At 37.2% G+C, this 12063-nt stretch overlaps 1 protein-coding gene across 1 annotated transcript in view; it reads right to left on the bottom strand.

Moving 5' to 3' along the window:
• The window catches only part of NAALADL2 (N-acetylated alpha-linked acidic dipeptidase like 2), a 241426-nt gene that overhangs the window by 142918 nt on the left and 86445 nt on the right, over positions 1-12063 (bottom strand). The window contains exon 5 of the mRNA XM_029962326.1: positions 2894-3044. Coding sequence (XP_029818186.1) covers positions 2894-3044 — 151 coding nt within the window. The remainder of the gene's footprint in view (positions 1-2893; positions 3045-12063) is intronic.

The following is a 12063-nucleotide window of genomic DNA, read 5'->3' as shown; positions in this document are numbered from 1 at the left end:
AGAAACAAATTTGATTTAAAACAGCTCTGAAATCTAGTGATGGAGAAATCTAATATGTGTCTGCCATACAAAGGTGGGTGAAAGGAGTGCAGCAGTCAAAAAGACAAAATGGAAAAAGAAAAGTAGATGGGGAAGTCACTCAAGTTTTACACTGTTCTTCTAAACTTTATTTGTGGGATAATTTTTTGCCATGTATGCCTCTTATCTCAGGTTTCTTAATCCCATGTGTTTAATTCCTTGAGTTTCACCCCCTGGATCTATTTAATTTCAAAAGCAGGAACACAGAAGAAAGATTTCTAAAAATGAGGGACACTAGTCTTTGGCAATCAGAATCATGAAAACAGAACTGATGCTCACAAAGGCTCATACAATTGTTTCAGGACTGAGATGACACAGGAATGGAAGAGTCTTAAGAACAGAAGAATTAAATTATAAAACAGAGCTGGAGAAACTTTTATATAAGTGCTGTTCACTTCCCCTTGTCATCATCACTTTTTTCCCTTTGTTAAACAGAGATCAATAAAATCATCCCGCTCATAGGTAGTTGGCATCTCAAACTCATCCTCAAGCTATTTCTATACATTCAAAATAATTCATATGCAGTAGTGTAGCATTTAATCTTCATGAAACAGAAAATTTGAGCTGAAATCTCATGAGAACTTCAAAATTTTCTCTGAATTATTAAATAAATCCCATTTTAAAATGCTGCCAACTTTAAGAAAAGATCTGTAAATTATATAATTTCCTGAAGACTTTTTTTCTAGGAAAAAACTGAAGCATTCCAGTGCTCTGATAACACAGAGAAATTTGTTTTCAGAATGTGAAAAACATAGGCAGTAGCATGAAAATACAGGTTTTCTACCTTTTATTCACTGAATACAGTGAATACAGCTTTGGATCACTCATTTTACAAGGAATTTCCCAGTAAAAAGAGAGAATGGTGGTAGGAGCAGTCCCGGAGATTGTGATAGTAACAGTTCTGCTGGCAAAGTGTGAAGTGCAGATGGTGTCAAAGATATGCCAATAACTTAAGCAGGAGTTTCCAATAAAATCTCTTGTCGTGTATATTATACTCAGTGAATCAAAGTGAAAGGGGCAACCCGGGCTCTTTGGCTCTTTTATTGCACACTTAGGCAGTTTAACTACAGTGTATGCAAGTGCATCCCTCAGGGAAAAGGCTGGGCTCCAGATGTGTTTGTGTTTGTCCCAGGCATAAGCTATCTCTAACCAAGTTGGTTCAGAGTCTCCAGAGAAGAAAAACCATCATCAGAAACATGGAAATTATTTCCATCTGATCTACCTTCCAGTGACAGAGCCATAAAAAAGAGTTTCCTCAAATATTCCTTTGAGCTCTTTCCAGCTCATCACTGCATTCAATGATCAAAATATAAACGATTTTAGAACGTGTTCTCCTCCTGCTTATGAACATTGCTCAAAGACTTAAAACCACAGACAAGCCATGCTTAAGGCTTCTACTTCACCATCGATGTACATACAACACCATTCTCCACATAATTAAGCTTCTTTTCCCCAAACTGGAGATTGGAATGCACACTGCCAATGAGATCTTTTACTGACAGAAAACCGACACATAAGGTTTAGACACTGAAGTGGCATCTTCATGTTAGTATATCTGTTTTAATTAGCTTTACTTTTCATGTAGGGTAAATAAAACATTAAGGAGTCAGCCAGACAGATACACGACAAACTGTTGTTCAAATAGCTCCATGAAATGAGCAAGAATAAAGCTTGAAGAGTGTTATATTTACCTCTGTAGCTCCCAGGGCACTTTTGAGAACACTGGGTCAGGTACACTGAGACATTGAGAAAATGTGCAATTTCTTTCCCACTGAGCTGTCAAGGCATTCATGCTGTGAACAGCTAACACCCCTCTTTGACAACCAGGCAAATATTTCTATTTTCTGCCATTCTAGTCATGAAGTATCTCAGCATTGCCTCAGTTGATTTAGTGCCAATTCAAGTTAGACTTTAGATGTCTGAGCTAGTAACCGGACAAAATATTCCTGATGAAGCCTTGTCACAAACTCATAGACTGCTGTTTAATACATTTCCAAATAGTTAGATAGTAAAAAAACTGTAAAAGCTGAAAATGCTGCAGAGGAGCAGAACACACATTCACTGAACTGCCAGATTGGAGATTTAAGTAGTACATGCAAGTCAAATATGCTGCTGCTTCTATTCATTGTTAGCATTGCTTGAAAGAAAATAAACAACAAAACAACCAATAAAGTTATGTAAGACTATGTCATTCCTTGAAATCAATTCTCTATTTCCCATCCTTTGAAAATACACGTACCTAGAGAAGCATAATTGATAACCAAGCCTATCCAGGCAGAACTGAGGCAAGGCTAAATGAACACATCCTATTCAAGTGATAATTGCACATAGATACTATAAACATTATTCTTCTTACTCAAAACTTTTCAAATACAAATGTCTGTTCACACTGTGCTTGCACCTATTGACCAGGAGTTTCCATTAACAATACCATAAAAGTGGAAGACAGAATGAAGGGAATATATCTTTTGGTGGGGACAGATCCCATGAAACCTGCTCAGAAACCACTGGATCAGGACTTCACAGCCTTTTTTTTTCATGGGATAAGAATAAGCAGTCAGTAATAATGGTTCAGTGTGTGAATACTCAAATACAAAAAGCAATAAAATATATTATTTAGAGTGCAGACTTTGTGCCAAGAGCTCAAAGCACTTTTGAGACTGGATTCCATCCTCTAAGCCACGCTGCATTACACGCTCTCTTACTCAGAGCTTCTATTTCAGGCAGGATTTGGCTTAGTGTTTTAACTCCCATACTTAAAATCTACAGAGAACGAAAATGTCCATTAACTGAATATGCCTTGAACAGTACTTACCAATACTGGCATAGCCAGGTGTTGATGGATCTCCTCCGCTGTTCAAGGAAACCATAAAAGCTTTATCAGCAAGATCTGTGGTCTTTGGTAAGTCACAAGGGTCAGCGTAAAGAAGAACACCACCAAAGCCTGCATCTTCCAGCAAGGAAAGCTGGGGGAGCAAACCAACACAGGTGACTATTAACAACAGCAGTGCCAGAACACATTATGATTTATTTTAATTAATGTTGAGATAGAGGCTTTATCATGCATCAAGCTCTCACCACATAATGCTCTGTACAAACAAATTAAAGACAGGTGCAGTGCCACAGCATTTGTAGCATAGAACCAGCAGCTATGAAAAGACAAAATCAACCCCCCCGAAAACTATTTGAAGTCATGTTTCCCAACTCTTGCCAAGAGCTTCTTTCAAAGCCTAATGACAAAAAAAAAAATAAATCTTACTTTTTCATGGTATGTAGCATCCAGAGGAAACACAGTGCTAAGACTGACTACAGTTGCATCTGAGATTTGAAACTGCTGCATTTTCACCTCTTATTTTGGCAGAGAAGGGTGGTATGTTGGAGATTTCCTTCAGAGGATGTACTGGTCATGATGCAGTCACATACACAAAGAGATATGACTGGAGTCACTTTTCTCCCTGCTCACTGGACACTTGCTCGGCTTACAGCCCTAACAGATTTTCATGTGATATATAAATACCACCTTGAAAATGCCTCAGTTTTGAAACTAATCTCACTAAAACATCTTGAGTTGATATTCCATATATGTAAGACACTTTTACTTAGTTTACCTCCTCAAGGACATGTGCATAGCACATGCTGGATGTTCGCATACACTGGCACAGGATTTCTGGACACAGTCTTCACTTAAGACAGAAAACACAAGGAGTTTACAGATCATTAAAAAAAAATAAAATAAAATTAAAAAACCCAGTCTATCTTATACAACCTTGGAGTTTGCCTCCTGTCAGACAAACATCTTTATTCTGTCTCATTAGAACATCGAAGCTTGAATTGGAACTTCTAATTAGCCTTTCCAAAAATCTATAGATCTGGGGCAGCAAATCAGGCAAACTTCCCCAAAGTCAAGGACAAAAGCATTCAAGTACCATAACTTGTAGCAGCCTTTTTGACTGAAAAACCTCAGGTTTTCCCTTTCATAGAGAACAGAAAAATAACGGGATTTTATTCCAAATCATATGAAATCAAACTGTAATGTGGCAAATACTCCCATGAAACGAGATGACCTTTCCGTGTAATACTCTGCATATTTGGAATTGACTGAAGACTACTACAGTGATACAAAGCTATATTAATTTCCCAGACAGAAGTAATTCGGATTTAATTTAAGGATTATCTTACTATTCACTATGCTGCTCTACTTTGTCATGCTCTGCATGCTCTGTCATACTCTGCATGACTTTGCAAATGGCTCCAAGTGCTCTGAGCAATGACTGCAGGTATGTGGTGTTTCTGAACTACACAACTCTGATTCCACAGGAACCCGAGGACTTGTTATTACACCTCTGGTTCTTAGTTCCATTATCCTTCTCCTATATTTTAGACCCTTCATTGTTTCCCGTGTGTGTATATATATATAATTTTCAGTTTATTTCCTAGCTGCTGATATTAAAGACTGTTTATGCAGAGTTCTTTGTGGTTTTACAAGTATGTAAATTACATGAATATATGGTATTCAGTTGAAGCCTCATAAGCATTTGGTGTTTAGTTCTGCTTTTCTCAACAGCTAAGACAGAAAAAAAAATAAAAATAGCAGCCTACTATTTGCCATATTATAAAAATAGCAACCTACTATTTGCCATTTCTATAAGTAAACATATTTAATATTGTGATTTGGAAAGATTTTGACACTCGTCTGAATTCAGATAAACAGAAGCAACTGAACCTGTGAATCAATTAATCTCATATATCTTGTTCAAACAAGCAATCCATGGATGAAAAGGCATTCTTTGAGAGAACTCTATTCAGATGAACAGGAGTGTGAGAGTGAGAGAATGGGACTAGCACAGATGCTTAAAAGTAAAAAGGGTTAAAAAGGTATTACAGACCATAAATGTAATGAGGGAATAGAGATTTCCTAAATGGTAGGTTCATTAATTATTGTATTGTTCTGTTTCCAATTCATGTCCATGTTCATATATTCAGCCAGGATTTGACTGCACAAAAAAGGGATGGGAAAACTATGGGAGAAGAGGGGAGATTTAAAATAACAATTGCCTTTTCCTGCATCCACATCCATTATCTTTTTATTAATCCCTAGTTTATTTAGTAGCACATAAGACAGGAAACAGAGATGCTTTCTTTCTTTTTTTTTTTTTTTTAAAGAGAGCTTTAAAAACTTTGTACTTTACAAAAATCACTATTAAACTCCTACACGTCTGTTATTCACAAAGTGCAGCAACCACTGCTGCCATGGCCACAGTCTCTAGTAGAGAGATGTGTTGCACATGTGAATTATAAAACAGCTTTCAGATTTCAGCTTTAATTGCTGCTTTTTAACTTTACAACAGTGACAGCACAACTATACCAACAATAAATAGGTATTGTTGATTCCATTTTCATGTTAAATAAGTCAACAATTTACCAGCCATAAACTGACCTAGCACAAAGAATCCAAGGAAGGTATTGCATTTTTTTTTTTTTACATTGAAAAGGTTGTAGATTAATTCCTTCAGGTAAACCAGTGCACATCTATTCAAATCAATGGATTATCTTATATTGCAAAACCATCCAACAGTAAAATCTGCTCCTCATGGTTTTGGGTGTACGCCTCCTCCATCTCTCAAAGCCACAAATATCTCAGAATAAAACAGAAAATGCAGAACCCTTGAAAAGAGATGCTGGTGCCCACTGTTAACCCTTTAGTTATTTATAGCTGCTTAAATCTTTAGTTTTTAGAGTAACTTAAAAAAATGTGTTTCAATCCAGTATATTAAATCAGCCCATAAAACATTCTGGACTCAGTTTGATCTAATATGAGATGCTTTATCAAAGGCTGTGTCATGTAACTGGGGACAGATTAGCCTTGTAAACTCTATACACCATAAGGCACCATTAAATTGCCTTTTAAAGATGATATGGCTGAGGTAGTGGAAAGATGGATTGCCACAGTCTAGAGAACTTGGTTTGGCTCTAATGAGAAAACCCAAAGCTACTTCTCCATTTTAACTGCACCATCTCTGAAATGTAGCAGAGGAAATATTTACCTTTCGCACTGACGCACAGGTAACCGAGATCAGGTCTGTACATTTGAGACAAGCTTTACTGTTGAACTTTGGTCACAAACCTACTTCAGGTATTGGGTCAAAAGTAAGCAAATTGAGCACAACTCTTTGATGAGGGATAAAAAAAAAAAAAAAAGGCAACAAGAAACAGGGGGCTGCTACCTTTCACAGCTGGTTTTAATGAGTTTTATCTCACCTGAGGCTAATGTGTACCTTCAGGAACACTTCATTAGGGGTTATATTGGTGATCTGAACACAGGAACAAACCTACCAAAGAGAACAGACTACAGCCTCCCTGTGAATCTCCAGCATAATGTGTAAGAGCTGTCCTTAAATCAAGGGGATAAACATGGAAGCAATGCAGCAGGTACTAGCCTCCAGCTGTATTTGTTATCTTTCACCTAACAGCAAAGTCTATCTCTCCGAAGATCTTTTCCCCTCATCTCCTCTTCTCAGCTGAGACCATCCTTGCACCTTCCAAGCAAGCGATCAGGTAATCAGGCTCCATTATTTTTCAGAGAGTACATTGGACTGGTTACCTGCTAAGCACAGAGCCTCAAGAAAGATTAAAAACATGTACATTGAGGCATGTAGCTGTTTAAGCAGCACCCTCACTTTCAAGCTGAAAATAAAGGATGAGTGGATCTGCACTACTTGGATGTTCTGCTCACGGGAGCCACATCTGGTGTTGAGTTTAAGCTGTCATTTCATGGGCAGAGAGTGGAAAAGCACATCACACTTCAGTCTCACCTGGGTTACAGCAAGTGAGAGCGCAGAGATAGCTAAGAAAGGGCTTCCTACACTATTCTCTCATTGCATCTGAGCAGCTGAATTGAGTCTCTTTAGTCGATTCCCAGCAATAGTTCGGTTTACAAATAATTTAGGAAGTGGTAATGCATGATCAACTGATGAGGGGCATCACAACATAGTATATTCCTAAAAGTGATGGTTAACCATGCTTATGAACACAGCAGACAAAAAAAAAAACCCAAAAAAAAAGATGATGCATGTAACTGTGGATTATATCAGCCTACCAACTACATCTAAAAAATAACATCTCTTTATTACCAATTCTTCCCACTATATTTGCAAGTGAGAACCTTCTTGTGCCACTGCAGAGACAGTTCTCCATCTCATAGTGTTCAATATGCAGACAACCATAGTATCAGCAGTTCAGTTTGATGGCTATGACTTGTAAGTTATAATACCAGCCCTATTATTGACAAATATTGCCTCTGTAAGTAAGATTTCTTTAGTTTGCTTTCTATGCCTTTTTTTCTTTCCATTTATATGTCTCGGTCCACAGTAATGACTGAACCACTGATTAGTTGTCACAAAAGACTTATTTCATAGAACAAGTATCTCAATATATTCCGTGCAAGTTTAGCAAAAATGGGATATTGAGTAGACAAGAGGTAGATCCTGTTAATACACCTCACTGAGAAGGCATTAATTAAAAGCAGAGAGCCTACCCCTTAATGGAAGGGGGAAAAAACACAGAAGAAATCAAAAGACAGAGAGTAACAGTGTAAAAGGATACAGAAACTTGGGCCACAAAATCCAACCTCGAGAAACAAAGCTGTGCAAAACCTCTTCACTAACCCATGGAGCAACCTGTTCTTTTATCAACTGATACATTATGTAAGATAAAGCAGGTTCAGGGGAGGACACATTGGTTTACAATTCTATATAGTGTGTGACTTTGCCATCCTTATTCAAAACAAGTAGCACCAACAGTGTGTCTGGAAAACTTGATTTAAAATATAGCAACTTTCAAACCCATTTCCCCGCTTGTATATACACTGATGAGAGATTTTCAGCATTTGATAAATCAAATTCTATCACTGGGAAAAAAAATGAGCCGTATCTCTCCACTTTACTAGATGTTCTCTACTGTTCCTATGCTCAATACAAATCCAGTGACATTTTCTTATTAGATCTAATTCTGCTTTCAACTCTATTACATATGTCTTCAGACTTTTGATTCTTACATACAGCTAAAATGTACCAGTAAATAAAACAATATAAACTAGCTGCACAACGGTATTTAAGAGTTCTCTTTTACCTCATTATCCCATATTGCCAATGCTATGTTAGCATATTTTAAAAGTCTACATTTCAAAAAGACCTTTAGCACACCATGCTGTGTTCACTCAAAAGCATCTGAAAAATGTAGTTCTCATCTTCAGAAGGCATTTACATGCTTGGATTTCACATTATTGAACGTGTGTATCCTGGCTGTATCCTCACTCCTGTACACAGGTAATTATATTAATACATAACATTAGGCTATTCATTGAAACTACTCACAGGTTTTTGAAGGCCTTTCTATACAAAAAATATGTCTGTGTCTGGTAAATAAAGAGATGAAAGATGCTTTAGCTACGAGCACTTACAGAACGCTTAAGAATGGAAATTTTTTAAACCTTAATAGGGCAGTTTGTATTCCTTAAATCTCTTTAAAGCTGCACACAAAGTGGCAAAAATTATATTTTACACAAAGACTCTGTAATTGTAAATGAAATCGCAGTTCATTAGACAATAAAGGCCTTTAAGTGTCAGCTACTGACAGTGCAACAAAAATAATATGGGATCATGTCATTATTCTACCATACAACCTATTCTATATAACTTTAGGCCAAAAGTCTTCCTAAAGGCAGATTCACAACTGTACTGTTTATTACAAAAATTTATTACAAAATTACTGTTTGTTACAATACTAACATAGTAAAACATGGATGTAAAACATGGACATAACACATTCACAAATAAAAAATTATTTCCCAATTATATGTTGATTGTCTGTACATAACTGTCATCTCCTTTTCTCTGCCCCTTCCAGGTAATCCACAAAAATTTATATGCAGAATTTTATATTCAAAGTAGTTTAAAGAAGAAAAACTAATTATCAAAACAAATGATACAATATACACAATGATATGTCAGAGGAAGAAAGAAACATTTATTATATTTTTAAAATAAATATCTTCATAAAAATTGCAGAAGCTGTATCTCCTATAGTCATTACACTGCAGCACAATATCAGCAGTAATTAAACAATAATAATCAGTTTTTAATTGCTGCATTTTTTTCAATTCATAGTGCAATGTGCAAAAGACATGGTTCATTAATCTGAGACACAGCTTTACTAGCTGGACAGGTTAACAGTTATTAACTGCTCTTTTCTACTGAAGTTCCAATTAAAATCATAGTGCTCTGAAAGGATCTCCCATCTCTTTTTATTAATTTGCAGCACGTAAAATTACCAAGCCAGGGGAAAGTTACATTTAAACTGTTAGAAGATCTCACTGACAGAACATCTTTATTACTGTAACAGATTGTTTGGGTAGAAAACTAAGACTTAGGATGCTGCAGGTATAATTAGATGCCACTGTCCTCTCAATTACCTACTACAATACAGAGCACTTGGAAGATGCAGCAGTAACACAAACAAAACTCAAAGTGAAAAAACCCCATCGACATACACATATCTTCATTTATATACCACTCTCCCAAATTGTATATTTTTTAACAAGTAAGGCAGCAAAGGTCCACTTTGGTTTCAGTTTGATTTTTTTAATTCTGTACTTAACGTTTAATCACGCTCCTACATTTCCGATCACACAGATCTAGGGACAGTGTTCAAAGGAATTCTGTGGCAAAACTCTGTCTGAAGAGGTTTGGGCTGATGAATCCTCAAGGTGCTGTGTTAAGGTTGTAAAAGAGATGGAGGACACAGCCAATTTAATGGCTGCTACATGGGAATGATGAAAAGAAATACATCTTTCCAGCTCAAACACTGTCCTTGTCTAAGGAGTGACACTATTGTTATATTGAACAAACAGGACTGGGAAAAGGATTAAGCTGCATAAAACTTCAAAAAGCTATAAATGCATACATGGTGATATCATAAATGACTGGCTATTGCCTTAAAGGTCTTAGAAGGTGAAAAACATACTGCAATGGAATTTAACAAACTATTCCTGGCATCCAGTGACATATATAGGAACAATACAAAACTAAATACTTTCTCTGCATCATGGCAAGACCTTAAGACTTTGATGTAGTTACTATTAGAGGAATGAGAACATGAAGTGCATTTATTTGTGGAAAGAATCTGATGTGCATATTTAAGATTTTTAAGACATTTTTATTAATCACTTTCCAAACTAAAACAGTCTTTCACAATTTTAAATTTTCAGAATTTTGTCCTTTTGATATCTAAAAAATTATTTATAAGGAAAATTTCCCTTTTGTATTTCCTGGATACCCTACGGAATGCAGGAAGAAAAGCAGCAGGGAAAGGTAAGAAACTTTAAGCACAACAAAACTGATTCAGGAAGGTTCATGAATATCAGCTTTTAGAAGTAAAAGAAGAAGTTGTTTTTCCTTAGTGCAACTATTTTAAGAAGAAAGGGAAGTAGGGTAGGTTCCAACAGTCCTAGCCCTTTAAGGGAAGTAGGGTAGGTTCCAACAGTCCTAGCCCATCAATTTGGAGCACCAATAAATGTCCATACTAGTTCAATCCCTTTCTGCACTATATGTGGCCATGAGGAGTCCTTGGAACACTTCAGCCCCACTACAAGTGCTCTTGCAGGAGCTGCAACAACTGAGCTGTCATACAACAAAATATGCATCCTCAGCCTTCCCACAGACATCTATCATATACCAGTTATCCAATACCACAGGTAGCGCTGACCCTCTTCATTCTGAGGTAAACTAACAATTAAACCCCCCCAAACACAATCACAACACGTTCTAACGTGTCCCACATGTTCTAATGTTGTGCTGAGGGAGCTGGGTCTGTTCAGCCTCAGGAAGAAAGGACTGAGAGGGGACCTGTCAATGTCTATAAATATCTGAAGGGAGGGTGTCAGAGGATGGACAAGGCTCTGCTCCACGAGGCCCAGAAATAGGACAAGAGGCAACAGGCAAAAACAGATGCACAGGAAATTCCACCTGAATATGAGGAAGAACTTTCCTGTGCAGTGACCATGCACTGGAGCAGGTTGCCCAGAGAGGGTGTGGAGTCTCCCTCACTGGAGATATTCCAGAGCTGTCTGGACACAGCCTGTGCAAGGTGCTCTAGTATGGCCTTGATGGAGCACGGAAGTTGGACCAGATGATCCATTGTGGTCCCTTCCAACCTTACCCATTCTGTAATTCTGCGATTCCCTGTTGGATATTATTCCCCATAGCTAGGGATGCTGCCTGTGACAGAGCCACATTTGAACTTCCTATGAACTATGCTATATTCCAAAGCCACAGGATGGGTCACCTTGTCTAGAGCACTCACATTTTGTAAAAAAAAACTCAGCAGCATTGACAGGAGATGGATAAGACAGCGTATAGGCACAAAACAAAAGAAAAAGCAAAGTGGAGAAATATATGACCAGCACTGGGGATCACAGTACACATACACAGAGCAGCAGCTTCTACGCTGCAAAAACTGAGAGCAACACACACCAACAAAAGGAATAAAGTGCTGAATACATTAGAGACACCTTAAATTGGCAGAACTCAAACTAGATCAAGAGTTTCCAAGTGTTCATGTATAATGCTGATCACAATTCAGCTTGTTGTCTCCTACTTTGACTAGAAATCTAGGCATTGGCTCCTGGACAACCACAGCAGTTGAGGAAAAACCTCTGGAGACATCTTCCCCCCCATTCTCTCCAAACCAAAAACCATTTTAGTTTAATCCTGAAATCTCTGTGCAGCAAAATTTTTAACATCGTGGTCCTAAATGTGGTATTAAGCTTATCAAGAACTTGAACATTTTGTCCTGTACATTTTCATGTTTGCTGCCTGCTCATTGTCTATACAGTTTTATCAAAGAAAAGTAATTTGTTACACATCAGCAGTTTTTAAAAATGGAATTTTTCACAATAGGGTATTTGGACAATTAAACATAAGCCAGATA

The sequence above is a fragment of the Manacus vitellinus genome, unplaced genomic scaffold (genome assembly GCF_001715985.3).
Source record: "Manacus vitellinus isolate BGI_N305 unplaced genomic scaffold, ASM171598v3 scaffold_45_pilon, whole genome shotgun sequence".
Lineage (NCBI taxonomy): Eukaryota > Metazoa > Chordata > Aves > Passeriformes > Pipridae > Manacus > Manacus vitellinus.
Note: the sequence above shows the minus strand (reverse complement) of the source record. Positions and strands in the feature narration are given on the sequence as shown.